This window comes from Hemicordylus capensis, chromosome 1, assembly GCF_027244095.1.
Source record: "Hemicordylus capensis ecotype Gifberg chromosome 1, rHemCap1.1.pri, whole genome shotgun sequence".
NCBI classification, from domain to species: domain Eukaryota; kingdom Metazoa; phylum Chordata; class Lepidosauria; order Squamata; family Cordylidae; genus Hemicordylus; species Hemicordylus capensis.
Window position 1 is genome coordinate 147585830 of NC_069657.1, and position 17278 is coordinate 147603107.

The following is a 17278-nucleotide window of genomic DNA, read 5'->3' on the forward strand; positions in this document are numbered from 1 at the left end:
AAGGTGGCTGAGTGGGTGATGGCCTCTCAGCTCCAGGCAGTTGTGGATGATGCAGATTATCTAGACGCATTTCAGATTGGATTTTGTGTGGGCTATGGGGTTGAGACTGCCTTGGTCGGTCTGATGGATGATCTCCAACTGGCTATCGACAGAGGGAGTGTGACTCTGCTGATCCTTTTGGATCTCTCTGCGGCTTTCGATACCATTGACCATGGTATCCTTCTGGACCGCCTGAGGTGGGATTGGGTGGCACTGTTCTACAGTGGCTCTGCTCCTACCTCTCTGGCAGATTCCAGATGGTGTTGCTTGGAGACTGTTGTTCCACCAAGCAAGAACTGAAGTGTGAAGTCCCACAAGGCTCCATACTGTCTCCAATGCTTTTTAACATCTACATGAAACCGCAGGGAGAGATCATCAGGAGGTTTGGTGCAGGGTGTTACCAATATGCTGATGACACCCAGATTTACTTCTCCATGCCGACCTCATCAGGAAATGGCACATCTTCCCTAAATGCCTGCCTGGAGGCAGTAAGGGGCTAGATGAGGGATAACAAACTGAATTTGAATCCAAATAAAACGGAGGTACTGACTGTCAGGGGGCCAGGACCCAAGAGATGGTTTAGATCTGCCTGTTCTGGATGGGGTTACACTCCCCCTGAAAGATCAGGTACGTAGCTTGGGAGTGCTCCTGGACCCAAAGCTCTCCCTGGTTTCTCAGGTTGAGGTGGTGGCCAGCAGCGCCAGGGGCGTAACTATAATAGGGCAAGGGGAAACAGTTGTCTGGGGGCCCACTGCCTTGGGGGGGCCCCCAGAGGCAAGTCACATGACTGACTCCCCCCGCCACGCACCCGCCCAGGCTTGCTTCAGTTGTATTCATCCTCCGAAATGGATGTGAGTGTGAAGACCTGGAGCTACCAGAACAGCATGTCTTTCTCTAGTACCATTAAATGACTTGCATCGTCCACAATTTACAAAACCTTATGCTTTTTAGCCTCATTTAAGATTTCTTTACTTCATGAGCTGAGCTTCAGTGGGGGGAGCATTTTAAAATCTTGTCTCTGGGCCCACGCCAACCTTGCTACGCCCCTGAGCAGCGCTTTTTATCTGCTTTGGTCAGCGATGTCCATTTCTAGAGATGAATGATCTTAAAACAGTGGTACATATGCTGGCAACCTCCAGGCTTGACTACTGTAATGTGCTCTATGTGGGGCTTTCCTTTGTATGCAGTCCAGAAACTGCAGTTGGTTCAGAATGCAGCAGCCAGATTGGTCTCTGGGACAACACAAAGGGACCACATAACACAGGTTCTAAAAGAACTGCACCTGCTGTCAATATGTTTCTGGGTGAAATACAAAATGCTGGTTATTATCTATAAGGCTCTTAATGGCTTGGGTCCAGGCTCTCTGAGAGAGCCCCTCCTTTGTCATAATCCCTGCTGCCTGTTAAAATCTTCTGGAGAGGTCTGGTTACAGTTGCCAACAGCTCATCTGGTGGTGACCCAGGATTGGGCTTTCTCTGTGGCTGCCCCAGGGCTTTGGAATAAGCTTCCTGCTGAAATAAGCGCATCTCCTTCTCTGTCTGTTTTCAGGAAGAACCTCAAGACCCTCCTGTTCTCTCAGGCTTTTAATCAGAATTAATTTAATAATTTTTTTAAAAAACTTGTTTTAATACTTTTATTATATTTTTATTGTTATGTATTTTAAATTGTGACTTTAAATATTTTATATTTTGTACACCACCTAGAGATATACATATCAGGCGATATAAAAATATGACAAATAAATAAATAAAATAAATAAAATATCCGATGTGAAAAAGTTGCTGGTTTTTTGGGTTGTTAATTGCTGTGAGACTGCTCCCCCTGCTGTTTATGTTTTGAATGTGACTTGCCTGAACAGAGGCATTTTGCTGCTGCTGAGGGGTCCTGGGCGTTTTCCAGACTAGCTGCTGGAACAACAGCAAAATGCCTCTGTTCGGGAAAGTCGTATTTGAAACAAAAACAGCAGGGTGAGCAGTCTCGCAGCAACTAACAACCCAAAAAACCAGCAACATTTTCATGCTGGATATACGACGTCCTTGCTCTATGTCGCAGTGATTTTCACAACAAGCCATTGGAAATGTGAACGGCACCCTGCTGTCCGTGTAGGGACTGTGGTGTCACGACGCAGGAAGTGTGGAGGCACATTTCCCTGATACGTCTTGACCCTGTTGTAGGGTCTAGTCTGGAAAGTGCCCTGGAGTGCCAAAGGTTGCTTACCCCCTGCTCTAGAGCTTTAAAAACTCCCTCCCCTCTCTCTTTCTCTCTCCTGCCCACCCACTGCCAACATGATGGAGAGAGAATGATGGAAACAAAATATCACAGCCAGGTTTTCCTATGGGACAGTCCATTTGCATAGAATAACTAGGGATGTGTGAATCGATTTGGGTACAAATCTCTTGGTACCCAAATCTAGCTGATTCAGAGACAGAACAAATCACTCCTGTGGTCCACTGGCAAGATTCGGGTCCAAATCAAATCACGCCAAATTTGATTAGAATCGCTTTGAGATATGGATTCCTCCTATTATTTTCCCCAGATTCCCAGCTTTCATTAAAGAAAAGAAAAGAAAAGAAAAGAAAAGAAAAGAAAAGAAAAGAAAGCCCTTCTAGAAAGTCCTTCTAGAAGTGGAGTTATGGAGCAAAATGTGTGGTCACTATTTTTCAAGTGTTTGGATTCTTTGTTGTATAGTAACTTTCCCTCATAATGAATCCCTATGAGGATTCATTGCACACCTTCATTTCTTCTGTTCATTTTGACTGTCATTGGACAGTGCCAACTGTCAACTGCCATGTGTCAACTACACCCTCATCCCCCACACACTGGGGTACTCAGTTTATTTTTTTAGGGATTTTTGAAGCGTTCAGATTCTTTGGTGTCTTCATTACATACCTTCATTTATTCTGTTCATTTTGACCCCACAGCTTTGCAGGTGGGGGTGGGGAATTAGTGGCATACCATGTGCCAACTACCCCCCAACCTGCAAGCCACTGGGTACTCAGTATATATTTGAGGAATTTTTGAGGTGTATAGACTCCTTGGTGTGTAATGAATCCTCATAGGGATTCATTATGTGGAAAGGTTATTAGACATCAAAGAGTCTAAACACTTGGGGAAAAAATCCTAGAACATAAACTGAGTAGTACCCCACTGCCTTGTAGGTGGGGGGAGGTGTAGTTGGCACATGGCAAAGAATTCAAACACTTGAAAAATAGTAACCACACATTTTGCTCCATAACTCCACTTCTACAAGGGCTAGAGCGCAGCTTTTTTTAAAAAATGAAAGCTGAGGATCCACAGGGTTAAGATAGGGCGACTTTGAATCCCCATTATTTCCAATGGCAGAAATATATAAAATCAGTAAAAACTAAAAGAAATTATTAAAAATCAACCCAGTGCCCTTCTGCCTTGAAATTTGGGTGGTAGGTGGCACCCAGGGGGACCTACCAACCATCCAAATCTGGTGCCCCTAGGACCTTTATAAGTGGTCTGAATTGATTCAAATATGAATCAAATAGAATCCAAATCTGGGGTGATTCGGTGGGGGGACAGATTCAGACACAAAACAAATCAGGGGTGATTCGATTCGGGCACAAATTGAATTTTAAAAAACCAATCCATGCACATCCCTAAGAATAACCTAATTGGATGTAGACAAAGGATATGTGTCCTGTTAAGGGTCCTATAACCACGTCCCTGTTGCCACCCTCAGCACTAAGCCACATGGAGTAAGCCCAAGCTGTACCAAACAGTGATGAGCTTACCTGCAGTGCAGATATATACTAGCAGTTAGCCTGTGGCGTTCAGCTGCAATCCTACTCTTGCAGAAATCAGTAGCAAGACTCCCATTAATTTTAATGGATTAGGATTGCAGTTTTTATGTCGAAAATCAAAATGAGAAGAAAGGATTTCCTTTAAGCCTGTAAATCCACAGCTGCTCCACTGGAATACAAAGTGTTACTCCCTCATCCTGGCCACTACGCTAGGAATAAGCCCTCTTCTGTGGGTTCAGGGTTCCGTTCTGCCCACAGGCCCTGCTTCCGCTCAGCTGCATGGGACTCTTGCCCTCATGGCATCCAATCAGCCAACTCAATAGGGACAGAAATGGAGCCTTCACTGCACTAAGGCCTGGCTAGGGAGTTCTCTGGCTGCAGCTTTATTTACAGCCCTTGCTGTAGTGAGGTTGCATTCCAAGGATTTCTAGCTTTTATTGACTTAAATGTTGGCAGCAGGAGGAAATTAAAGTAAACTCAGCTGCTAATTAGTTATTCCTTGTCCGACGGCTCCAGAGGCAGCCAAAAATCGGCATGTATGATGGGCATTCACTGCTTTGCCTCCTGTATTTTATCTTTATGTAACATCAAAGCCCCTGGGCTATTGAATGCACCAGCAGAACGGCTCATGCCCATGCCATAATACAGGCATATGGTAGATGTCACTCATTCACAAACACGCAGGAGATTAGAGGCAAGCGATACAGCTCATACACACACATACAATTCAGTGCCAGCTCCAGAGTTTGGGGGGCTCTCAGCAACGTTAGTTCACCACCCTTAACTTGGAAGGGCTGGGGGAGGCTAACAGAATTCTCTCTTGCCGATTTTGACCTTCAGCCCTATTTGTTAAGTGACCATGGTGGCACTGATGGGGTGATGGGCCCTTTGCCAGTTGTGGGGCTTCAGCAACCTCACTGCCCCCTGGATTTGGCTGTGACTTTCTATCTCTCTATCTGCTGCATTTATATACCACCCTATATAAAATTTCAAGGCAGTTTACAATCCAATTTAAAGAACCAAAACCTAAAAACCATATAAACAGATCAAAATCTCCATACATGAAACTTTAAAACATCATATATGTTGTTTTACTAGTTTACTAATCAGTAAATATATTTACTGATAGAAGATTACACGAAGATAGAAGATTCTCACGAACGGCCAAGCCCAGACTTTAGCAGATGACACACTGGGACCTGGGAGGATCCCAGCAGTGCTGTGGCACTAAACCCAGTGCCAAAGCCCAGCTCTTAGCCAGGGTTAAGGGCGCAAACATGCCCTTAACCTCGGCTCCGGGAATGTGTGTCAGCACGAGCTGCTTGCACCTCACGCTGACACAGAGATGGGTGCCAAGAGTGCCCCTCTGCTGCGGGAATCCCCAGTGTACTGTGGGATTCATGGAAGCTGGGACAATGAGTCCCAGCCTCTGTTTACCAGCGCAGCTGGGAGCAGTGCAGAAAGTCACCAGCGCTGCTCCCGGGAGTGCTGATCATGTGGGTGTGTGGCTTGCACGCTGCTTGGGCTGCAAAGGGTCATCTGGGGGAAAGGTAGGTTGAACCCTGCCTCCCCACCACCCCAGCCCGTGCACATGCGCATGGTCATGTCAACAGCACAATATGAGAAGACAGAAACCATATGCACTCACACAGAGAGATGACACACTAACACACGTATAGACACTCATTAATCTGCGGATACACAGTAGATACCTGAATATGGATGCAGCCCACACAAGACGGGGCTGCTTCTTACATGATCAGTTTGTACATGGTACAAAAGGCCCAAGGGCCATTTTGACTGTGACAGGCACAGAAAGCCCATTCAGTCCTTTTGATTTCAAGTGAATGAGGCCTCCAGGTCTTTTCTGCTTGCCAGCTCCATGTCCTTTAAATGGAAAAGCTATCTTAAAACATGTGTGCCCACTTCATAATGGGTGGGGTATGCATGCATTTTCTATTTTGGGTATCTCCACACCCGAGTACAAAATATCTTGTAAGAAGCATCTCTCACACCTATACATAATTCAGCAACATATATGCCAAGATGCATATTATCATTGCCTTCTTCCAGTTTAATGGACTGTATAATAAGATATATAATAAGTCTAATAAGTCTGTATAATAAGTCTATAAGAGCAACGTCAGTATGAATCCTCTGACAGCTGCTACACATGGGAAAGATGCATTCCTGTTTGTCTGCTGTGAGTCTCTTCAACGCAAACATAGGAGAGGTGTGTGTCTGAAAACTCAAGATAAAGCTATACCCTTGGCCAACAGAGGCTCTTCTGCATTTCTCTACTGTCTGTTTATGTCTCCTCCTCACACACGATAATGGTCACTATAGAGATACATGGTGGACAAATAGGAACTCATCTTTCCTGGATGGTGCATATGTTTCCCTGTCAAACTGTGTTAAGGGACAATCCAAATATACAACCATAAGGTCCCCACACACCATATTTTCCACGCAAGTGCAAGTCATTTCTCTGAAAGAAGCTACTATGTCAAAATCAACACCCCGCTGTGTAAAAAACATACTTCATCAGAGAGTGAGACTTGAAGGCTACTCTATTTTCCTTGCACTGTCCTGAGGGAATTGAGATGGTGCAGTCCTTAGACAAGGTCTTCACTACCAGAATTAAGAATTCTTCAGTCAGCCCTAAGTCACTAGTCACTGGCATCCTGTCGGAATTGGCCTGTAGGCCACTGTGACTGAAAAGTGAGCCCTTTCAGGACAAGGACTGGAGTTGGATGGAGCAATAAGACACTGGGGGCCCTTGAAAGCTAATGCCTGAGGCAATTTGCCACCTTGCCAGGTCTCAATGGCCCCATCCATCCCACCTCTAGGCCAGAGCTTGCTGCTGCTGCCCCCTTCCTTCCTAGGGAGTGCTCTGCCTGTCTGCCCATTTGCTGCTGTTGTTCCAGACAAGGCAGTGTCCAGCTTTGCCCACCCAGGGTTTGCCCACTCCATCCATTGGCACCACCATCACTGCTGCATGACCAGTGGCAACCCACTTGTGTGCTCACCCATCCGTCACCACCGCTGCTGGTGATCTCTGCAAGGAACAGTGCTGGAGAGCATTGGGGCTGGCTGTACAAGCTAGTGAGCAGGCTGCTACTGCTCAAGCAGCAGTAGCAGACTCACTGACGGATGAAATGGGGGGACCCTGAGTGGGCAAAGCTGGAAGGAGCCTGCTTCAAAGCTGGAAGAGCGGTGGCGGGGACAGGTGGACAGGCAGGGTGTCTCCAGCACAGGAAGCTAGAAAGGTGGTGACAGTAGGCTCTGGTCTAGGGAGTGGAGCTGGTGAAGCCAGAACAGCATGCCCAGGAAGGGGAGCCTCTGCAGGTGGGGAAGGGGGGCAGCAGCAGGCAGGTGGGGGGGGGACGCCTGGTGGAAGAGTGGGGCCAGGTGCCTACACTCATCACCTGTGGCTGTTGCCTCAGTTTGTCTCATGCTAGAGGCACCCCTGGGACTTTTATGCACAGCAGGTTTTGCTGTGAGTTTACGGGGAGGCTTTACTGCAGACTCTTTACTGTGAAAGAGGCACCTTTTAACGTGATGATTCTCTTCATTTAGCAGGGGGAGAGTAACTGGCCCTATCCACCCCCAGCACAGTAGCTCCAGTGACTGTTGCTGGTGTCTAGCTCATGTTTCAAGGGCTTCAAAAGCCGCATGTGAGGCGCTTCCTGGCAATGGGGCAGATGAGCAGGAGGGTCAATAAGGAAGAAGAGGCCTTTGTAAGCCAGGGGCTGGAACGGCAGCAGTGTTACTCGGGCAATAAACAGAAGCACGGGAAGGACCATGGTCCAGGAGAGATGAAGACAGATGGCAAGTGATTGTGTCTAAAGAGCAAGTATAGGAAATGGGAAAGGAGGGATCATCGGTTGGGAGGCACAGAATAGGAGCTTGGGCTCAAGGCACAGTGGACCGCTGCTCATGAAAAGACCCGGAAGAATTCATAGCCAAGCTGAGTCATCAGGAGCCAATGGGATGCTCTTTGGGAGATGGGGCTTGTCAGAGAACTATGGCCCCATTCTTCTTGAATCCCAGTCAATCCTGACACTTTTCATCCTACAGACGGCAGAGCTCTGCACGGGCAACCCCTAAGCAGCAGCTGACATTCTCTGCAGCCCTCTGGTGGTGAAGGAAGGAGGGCTACAGGCTTGCAAAAAGCCTGCAGCACCCCTTCTTGTGCAGCAGACCAGGCGTGGTGGGGATGGGGGAGCAATATTTATGTCTCTCGCCTCCCTCCAAAAGCCCGCGACACTTGTATACATATATTCCTGAACGTAGCATGACCCTCAGAAAACTATTTATGCATCTGGAGAGGGCTTTTGGAAGGAGGGGAGAGACCCCAAAATTGCTCTCCCCTCCCTCTGTGCCCAAAATGGCTCCCCCCACTCCTTCTCCACTACACAAGAAGCACAGGGACGTTGAAGGCTCCTTGCAAACCCTTCTGTCCCTGGAGGGCTGCAGCAGAGAATGCCAGTCACTGCTAGCTTTCTTCAGCAGCTGCTAATTATTCATCAGCATTCCTAGCAAAAAGCAGCCCTCTCTGCCATGTGGGTAGCCTGCTCCTGGAGAGGGCTGTTCCATTTCCTCCACACTCTCAGTCTTTGCCTGCCTTAATGTTCTCTTCTGCAGGTTCTGTGTCCTTGAATCTGCACCTGCATCTCAGCCTCCAAGCCATCCATTCATGTCTAAACAAAGGCTGACCTGGATCCTCCATCTGTTTCCACCGTCCTTGATGACATGCTACTTTGCAGTGGATTGATGTTGGGGCGACGCTTCCAAGTTGGTACAAAGAAATGTGCATCTGTGCTGGTCTCAGGGTTCCACTAATGATACAGCAGACACAATTTAGTTCCCCATTGATCTTCTTTGCATGGGCTGGACAGTATCAGGCAGGAAGACAACATTCAGGAGAGCCAGGACTGGGAAGCTCCAAGTGTTTGTGCATCTGTGTACCATTCCAGCTGAGTGAGCTGCTGAAGCACAATACCATGCTGCTGGTTTTGCCCCTTGGTTTTGGAATAACCGCAAAAGAGCAGCCTAGGGAGATTTCCAAACAGACCAAGTCGTCTCCAGCTTTTCATGTACAAGCGATTTACTTTCCAGCAGCTATCATCATCATGCAGGGGGAACGTCACAAACGGGAGACCTTGTAACTTGTGGCAATAAAAGAACCCTTATTATACCCAACCAGCTCCTGAAGAACACCCAATCCTACTTAAAACAAAAAAAACCCAAAAAACTGAAACGTTTGTTTTCTTGACCAACAGTACAGAGAGGTTTTCAGAACAGATACTTCTGTGGAGGCAGGGAAAGAAGCTATTTTTTAAAAAGCGTTGGTGCCTAAATCAGTGGACAGACCCTGTTTCTCTCTGCCTCTGCCTTCTATTTCTCTTCCCATTCATCTCAATGAAAAAGTGCCGATATCCCGTAATGAGGCCATTAGCCAAACAATCTGGTGGATCTTAGGTATTTTTGCTCCTCTCAATAGGTGTCTGCTGTGGTTCACAGTAGCATGAACCTCTGCCCAGTCTACAAAAACCACACCAGTTTGCACACCTCTCTGAAATCCACCTACAATATATTGGCAAAAGTGAAGCAAAAACAGCTAGGCATGATCTCCCTTTGATCAGTGGGCAGTGCTCTCTCTGTATAGCTGGGGAGCTCCACGTCAGGAGTAAGAGAGTGTGTGTGCTAACTGGGCAAAGAGACACCTCTTTATCATGGCGATTCTCTTTAATTAGCAGGAGGGGAGCAACTGGCCTTATCCACCCCCAGCACAGTACCCCTCCAGTGACTGTTGCTGGTGTCTATCTTATTTTTCTTTTTCGATTGTGAGCCCTTTGGGGACTGGGATCCATCTTACTTGCTTACTTACTTATTCAATTATTATTTCTCTATGTAAAGTGCTTTGGAAACTTTTGTTGAAAAGTGGTATATAAATATTTGGTGGTGGTGTGTGTGTGCGCACATTTTAAATAAAAATTGGTCACTGGACCTAGTAATGTGTATGGCCACGATTATACCATGAAGTGTGAAATAATACAGTATCTAAAAGCTTATAAATTCTGAGAATCACAACACTCATTTAAAAATAAAATCAGGAGCCTAGCCCTTGCTGTTATGAAGACAAACTAGTAAGGATATTGGTTCAAGATAGCTGTTAGTGCCTCCCAAACCAATTTACTTCAACATACAGACCTGCTCCCTCTCCCCTAATTTTTTCCTGGAGTCCCAACTTTCTTCCCTAAGTTAGTGTCCCAGTCCCTGAGAGGAAAAAAATGTATATTTATTTCTAAATTTAGTAAGGGTGGGGAGCTGGTCCTGTGGTAGCAAGCATGACTTGTCCCCTTTCTAAGCAGGGTCCACCCTGGTTGCATATGAATGGGAGACTACATGTGTGAGCACTGTAAGATCTTCCCCATAGGGGATGGATCCGCTCTGGGAAAAGCATCTACAGGTTCCAAGCTCCCATAGGAACATAGGAAGCTGCCATATACTGAGTCAGACCATTGGTCTATCTAGCTCACTATTGTCTTCACAGACTGGCAGCGGCTTCTCCAAGGTTGCAGGCAAGAATCTCTCTCAGCCTTATCTTGGAGAAGCCAGGGAGGGAACTTGAAACCTTATGCTCTTCCCAGAGCGGCTTCATCCCCTGAGGTAAATATCTCGCAGTGCTCACACATCAAGTCTCCCATTCAGATGCAACCAGGGCAGACCCTGCTTAGCTATGGGGACAAGTCATGCTTGCTACCACAAGACCAGCTTGGCATCTCCAAGTTAGGGCTGAGAGACATTCCTGCCTGCAGCCTTGGAGAGGCTGCTGCCAGTCTGGGTAGACAATACTGAGCTACAGTAGATGGTCTGACTTGGTATATGGCAGCTTCCTATGTTCCTATGAGCCTCAAACTCCTCGGATATAGTTTATGCAATAGAATAACAGAGGCAAAGAAATGTATATGCAAATTCACACAATTAATCAATCACACATATCAGGTTTTCAGCTTGCAAAACTCAGATTCTTGAGGACAGTTTCCTTAGACTCCCTCACCCTGATTCAGGGAACCAGGAGCTCAGCCAAAAGCGGCACGCTGTTGTGCCTGCAGCAACTCAGAGAAGGCTGCTGCGAGGGATATGAATGGGGTAATCCATTCAGTTCTGCTTTCAGTTATCACATCACTGGATAGTCTTCTCTTCCCCCAAGCAGCAGCCTATTGAGCGTGCATACAGCCAAAACCTGTTTCTGTGGGTGGAAGACTATGCCTGCTTGGGGATTTTAAAATATGATTCTGGTTCCTTATTTGGCATTAATAGGGGAGCAACTTTAGCTCCTGTTCAGATCCTCTGAGTTCCCAGACCACTCTTTTTGCTGCTAAATGGCCTTATCAGCGTCATCTTTGCTTGAAGTCTGAGATTTATCAGCATCTTGTTAGATATATTATCTCTAAGCAGCTCCTTTACATAGGAGAGCAAAGAGCCCGCAGCACTATTTACAGCTCTCCAATATCAGAGCTTTCCTACCTTTTAGCATCCTGGGTGTAAATGTTGGCTTCCTGAGTTAACACTAAATAATGGATCTATTGTAGAAGAGAATAAGTCACATTTTTTGACAGCTACCCAAGTTTCTAGGTTAGTTATTATTATAGGTTAGATGTATTTGCTCAGGCATATCCTGCCATTTTTTCCTTTCCATACGAATTTGTTCCATTAAGAGTTCACCGCTGGGCAAATTCCTAGGCAAGAAATTATTTCTGATAAGTAACTGTTCATATCTTTGTTTCTTTGGACTCTTTGTCATGGTTGGGAATGTACTCTCTCTGCCCTTCCGGAGATATGTGTGTGTGTGTGTGTGTAATGTCATTCTCTAAAGGACATATCTGTAAATCCCTGCTTAGCAATGAGCTTTGCTAGAGGAGCATGTTGAGGAGAGAGTAAGGGGTGGTGGTCAGGGCCCCAATCCTCAGCTCTCCTGCCAGCCCCATTATAACAAAGAGACAAAGAGACTGTTTCTGTGCACAGACTCTAAGCTGAAGGCACGTGAGGCAGGAACCTTGCTGAAGTTAAGCAGGTCTGGGTGTGTGTCTAGCCATGTATGCTGCCTTGAGTTCCAGTATGGAAGAAAGACAGGATATTAAAGTAATAATACATCACTATGCACCGCACACAACTGCATGGGAGATACAGGCCCACAGCACACAGTGCCACAAACAAGCGTAACACTTTCAGTCCTAAATCCCACAAAAGCTGCACACAACTCTTTTTTAAAAATATCAATGGGCATTGTGGGGGTCCACCAAAATGGCATGCATCTTTACATGAAAAAAATAGGAGTCTGCTCTCCCCCCACCCCCGTTCTGTTTCTCTTCCACCCCCACCCCCCCCAAGTTACAAGGTTCAGAGCTGGGAAACCTTGACTTCAGTCCTCACTCCTCTCTCAGCACTCCTCCTAATCCCCATTTTGTGGCAGCCGCCCGCAGGGGCTTGCCCTTGGTGGGCAGAGGGAGACACACATACCTGGTCCTTGATCTCCTCCAGTCCCAAGGTGGCAATGCTGCCTGAAGGCTTCTTCAGAGGAGGCTTGGGGCGCCGTAAGCCGTGGGCCACTTTGTCACGGATCACCTGGGGGGCAGCAAGAGACAGAAAGGGCAGCAGCTGCGTGTGTGTGTGTGTCTTACACAACTGTGTGTGTGCATGTGTGTATGTCTCATAGACACAACCGGCCCCCAATTCCTGAGAATTCCCATTTGGCCCTGTTTCACTTTGCCCTAGGCTATTGGGGGCTAGATCCCACCTGTGCCCTTCAGAACCACAACTTTCCCCCAGAGGCCTGATGCCTTGTAGCAAGCAGTCAGGAGCAATCCTGTTCTCCATGGACAGTAGCAAGTGCCTGCCACACAGCTCGTGGCTGGGGTTGCCTGAAGCCATTCAGCCGGACCGGGCATTACTGGCTCAACTTCTAGCAGTGCGCAGAGTGCTGGTTCTGCAGGAAGTGGTGCTACTAGCTATGGGGGAAGATGTTACCTATGTTGAGGGAAGGTTACCAACTCTGTGAGTTTAGGACCCTGTGGTGTGAGATTGCCAGTTACATGTGGGGAGGTGTCAAAGGAGGGGTTCCATGAAGGACACGAAACCTTGGGTTCCCAGATATTGTTGGACTACAACTCCCATCATTCCCAACCACAATGTGGCTGGGGATGATGGGAGCTGTAGTCCAACAACATCTGGGGACTCTAGGCTGGGTACCCTTGTTGTAAAGGAAGAACATAATCTCAGTGCAGGGCGGGGAGGAGCTGGCTGTACCTCCCCACAATGCCAGTTAGATGTAGGCTCAATCCTCTGACCACAAGTGCAACTCACATTCCACTGGGTGGGCCCTCACCTCATAGATGTAATCCAGGATTTCCAAGACAGTCAGGACACTGGCCCCGATGAACAGGCCCATCTGGCCTCCAATGTCCCCTAGCAAAAAAAGGAGACCGTAAGGGCTGGGAAGTGTATGTTGAGGGCAGACCAGCTGCTGGAGCCCGATAGTGGGAGAGGGTTTTGTGGTGGTGGTGGTGGTGGTGGTGACAGGGCCCAGGGCAGGCCCATTGCTCTTTTATTTGGTATCAGGGAAGGGAACGGATTGGGGGAGGTGGTGACTGGATTGGGGAAGACAAGGATGTGGGTGTCTGAGCTGACATCATTCCCCTTTCCTTGAGGCCTTATTTTATTTTATTTTAAAAAATATATAGTTCTGGGAATTGGAGTGCTTCCAGGGTCTCAGGCTGGAAAAGGAGGCTTCGAATTGGAGCTCAAGGAGGTGGTGAAGCAGGTCTGCAAGCAGGGGTTTTGAGTCAGGGTGTATCTGTGGAAGACTCTAGAAAACAGATCCAGATGCCTGATTCTCGGCATCACTGTGGTGGCCTGTCAGAAGATACAGCTGCTGGACTGCTCCTTGTTGTGAGCAGGGACCACCAAAGCCGAGGCCAGCAGTATTGCATCTTAGAGTCCAAGGGCTGTCAGGTGACAGAAGGGGCCAACAAGATGCCCCCTGACCCTACAAAGCATTGAACTTGGGCCTGGCAAGACACCTCAGCCTGAGCAATGAATTCCTAGAGTCAGGGCCAAGGTTCTCTCAGAATACCCATAAACCTGCCTGCAGATTCATCTGCTTTCTCATAGCCTGCTTTGCCTCCAGTGCACTAGCATTAACAAAAAGATGGAGGCAGGAAGAAGGGTAGCTGAGCACATTCACTCACCCAGGAGCCCTGCCAGGTTGTATGCCTTCTTCTGCTCAATCGCCTCATAGTTCAGTGCCTCAAAGAAGATGTCCAGCACCAGGAAGTTATCTCTGAAGACAATAGGAGTGGCAAGGGAAGAAAGGATTCACAGACTGAACTGCCCCATATTCCCCTCAATACAGCCCCATGTGTTAAGGCCTGGAGTCCCCCACGCCAAGATGATCTATCTGCTGCCCTAGTCGATGGACTGAACTCATCAGCAATGAGACTCACCGGATGTAGGTCTCGTTGCGTTTGTACTTGCGAGCAAGGTACCGGGCTGAGCCTTTGTTGGGGATGCGCACCATAGAGATCTCCTTGCCATAACGCGTCAGGTTGCAGGGTGTGGGGCAGGAACAGCGTTCCTGGGAATCTTCGACCGCTGTATCTGTGAGCAGAGAGGCATGCCTAATGGGGATGTTTTGGAATAACCCCAAAGAGTAACATCACCCACCCATCCATGAAGTAGCAAAAGAAGTCACAATTGCATCAAGTCTCATGGACAGAATCTTCTCCAGAAGAAGTGTTGTTGAGATAAGAGTGTCTGGATGATTTGTCTAGCCCCAGGACAGGCAACACTGTAGGGCTCCATGAGACTGTTAAGGTATAATGCCCCTCCTTTCCCCAGGGTGGCAAGCTCTATTTTTCCTTTTACCAGCCCTCCAGACCCAAGGTCAGGGCTTGTGGGCACCAGCTTCTCTGACTCTTCCTCATAGCTTATGATACCATGATTTGGTAACCCTTCCCCTTGGAGCTTATATTACCAAATATTTAGCTGCTCCCCGCAAAGTATCAGGTGCTCCACTTTGCTGGCTGCTCAGACTCCCTCCCCAGTGCACCCCTCAGCAGGCTGTTCGACACCTGGGGAAATACCTACCAAGTGTGTGGTCAGCACATTCAATGTAGACATTAGGTGAGCAGATGGTCTCATTTCCTGGTAGAGAAGGTAACGGTTAGTGAGAAGACTGGAGGGGCCTAGTTGTGTCTTGCTCTGCCCAAATTCTAGGGTTCACATCATCGTTGGGAAATGGAAGCCAGTCAGTTTATTAAACAATTCTGGGCAATTGCCTAGGATTACAGAGGGAAGGGTCTTTCTCTTCCAGTGCAACAATGGTGCACATACTTCTGCTGGCCAGCAATAATGGGGGAAAGTAAAAAGGGAGTGGGGGCTGATAACAAACAGCCAAGTAACCAGCAAGGCACAAGATTCAAAGTAACAACAGGAAAGGACAGTCAAGGAGCTCCCCATAGGGTCCAGCAGTGTCAATGTGGCAGTTCCCCAGTCGATTTGGGAGCTGAAAGGTACGAATCAGAGAGAGTAGTCACATAATTATATACAAAACATTGTGGTAACATACATCACATGATGTCACTGATGACAACGATGACTGCTCTTGTTCGATAACACTGTTCTTTTATATTGTAAAAGAATTCAAAATAAAAAGTTAAAAAGAGTGAGGGTAGTGGAGAACCCAGCCAAGTAGGGGGCAAAGGGCTGTTGCAGCTGCAGGGATGGGCGAGTGAAGAAGGCACAGCAGCAGTCGTTCTAGTGGGATGGGTAAGGAGGGGCTGGCTGTTACTAACCCTACCAGTCCCAGAATCTGAGATGATGGAGGGACCATTATTTTACATTACAGGGTGGTGGTGGTGGTGGGGGGGGGGGAAGCATTCAAAGGATTGCCACCTTTTTGCCTGCCCCTGCTCCTGTGTCTTCCATAGCAGCCCTACACACAGACATTGATCAAGTGAAGTTTCTCCTGGCATTGAACTGGTGGTGTGAGAAGCTTCAATGGCTTAGTTGCTGTAGGTCAGATTGCCCTTAAAGGAACAGGAGCAGGGCCAGTGGGGTGGGGAGAATGGTGGCAGCCCTAAGAACACATGACCCGAAGACGCAAGCCCTGGTACAGTGCAGGACGTACACCAGGCAGCAGAGGCAGAGAGCCCCAGGCCTGTTGTCAGTCTGAAGGTTTGGGAGAGACACCAGAAAAGACAGCAGGGGAACAGGCAGCTGGAGGCCCCGAGCACTTATACTTATTTGTAAAGGTCAGGCGGGGGGGAGGGCGGCTAAGGATGTGGAATCGCCTTGGGCCTCCCCTGGAGCCACCCCCCCCCACCCCACACACATACACCTCATGGCCACCTGTGGTCCTGGGGCATCCTGGGAGTTCATGGGGCATAGAGGCAGGGTCGGGCTGCCTTACCTGGCATATGCACCATGCGGCATTGGCAGTTCCGCACCACGGCCTCCTTCTCGCACTGCAGCCGGCAAGCAGCAATGCTGTAGCTTTCATAGCCAGGCAGAATCTGTTCCCCCTTCACACTGGCCCGGCAGCTCCCCCAGGGCTGGGGCAGGTAGGTCAGCTGCAGGAGGAGAAGAAGGGGCGAAGGCTCAGTGCGGATAGCAAGCAATGCTCTTGCCAAGTGGGAGCCAAGGAGCCTCTCCCAAAGCCGCTTGGGGGGGGGGTCAGCTAGTGTAATGCAGCTCCCATTGACAACTATTTCCCAGCAAAGCTCCCCAGCACCCACGCCACCCCACCCCACCCCGAATCCCACAAGCTCTGCTGTAAACAACCTTCGTGTTCCTTGTCCCATTAGCATGAAAATTCAGTTCCGTGCCTGAGGCAGTGAATTCTAAACCTAGGCTGGCATTGCACTTAAATCTGATTTTACTGATCTAGTTGACAGTTCAGAATCAAGTATGCCATGTTCCATACCCTCACTTCAGAGTGGTGGAATCAATCTCACACCATTGTGGTTCCAGCCCTGAAAGAGGGTAGATCTTCATGAAGAGCTGGCACTGTGCAGCAACTGAGGACCAAGCTGTGTGTTATGTTAAGCCTGTCATTAAGAGACAGGCTTAAAATGAAAAGTGCTTGATTTCCCCCTACACAAAAAACAGCTGCTGGCAGTAAGTGGGGGGCAGGGGATGTAGAGTAGGACTCCAGTGTATGGGGAGGGAAGATTTAACTCTTTCCCCCTCTGCTGTTTCCCCACCAAGGTGACTCTCATACTATGCAAAGTTCTGTCCAAGTTGCATGTTGTAATGCAACTTGCATGCCGTTGTGCAAGAGTGCGGTTGTGCAAGAGCAAAAATTGTGCAAATGGAGTTGCATGACAGTGAGCCCATTGTATACCCTATATATCCATCGCAGAACACAGCATAATTTTCGTGCTGGCACACCAGTGTGTGCA

General features: G+C 48.1%; 1 protein-coding gene across 2 annotated transcripts in view; it reads right to left on the reverse strand.

Annotated features, from left to right (window-relative positions):
* ASIC4 (acid sensing ion channel subunit family member 4) overlaps nucleotides 1-17278 on the reverse strand; it is a 110978-nt gene that overhangs the window by 12825 nt on the left and 80875 nt on the right. For both annotated transcript variants that reach the window (XM_053285735.1, XM_053285726.1), the window contains exons 4-9: nucleotides 16288-16447; nucleotides 14964-15020; nucleotides 14321-14474; nucleotides 14066-14157; nucleotides 13204-13283; nucleotides 12339-12443 (exon numbers count right to left, since the gene is read on the reverse strand). In XM_053285735.1, coding sequence (XP_053141710.1) covers nucleotides 12339-12443; nucleotides 13204-13283; nucleotides 14066-14157; nucleotides 14321-14474; nucleotides 14964-15020; nucleotides 16288-16447 — 648 coding nt within the window. The remainder of the gene's footprint in view (nucleotides 1-12338; nucleotides 12444-13203; nucleotides 13284-14065; nucleotides 14158-14320; nucleotides 14475-14963; nucleotides 15021-16287; nucleotides 16448-17278) is intronic.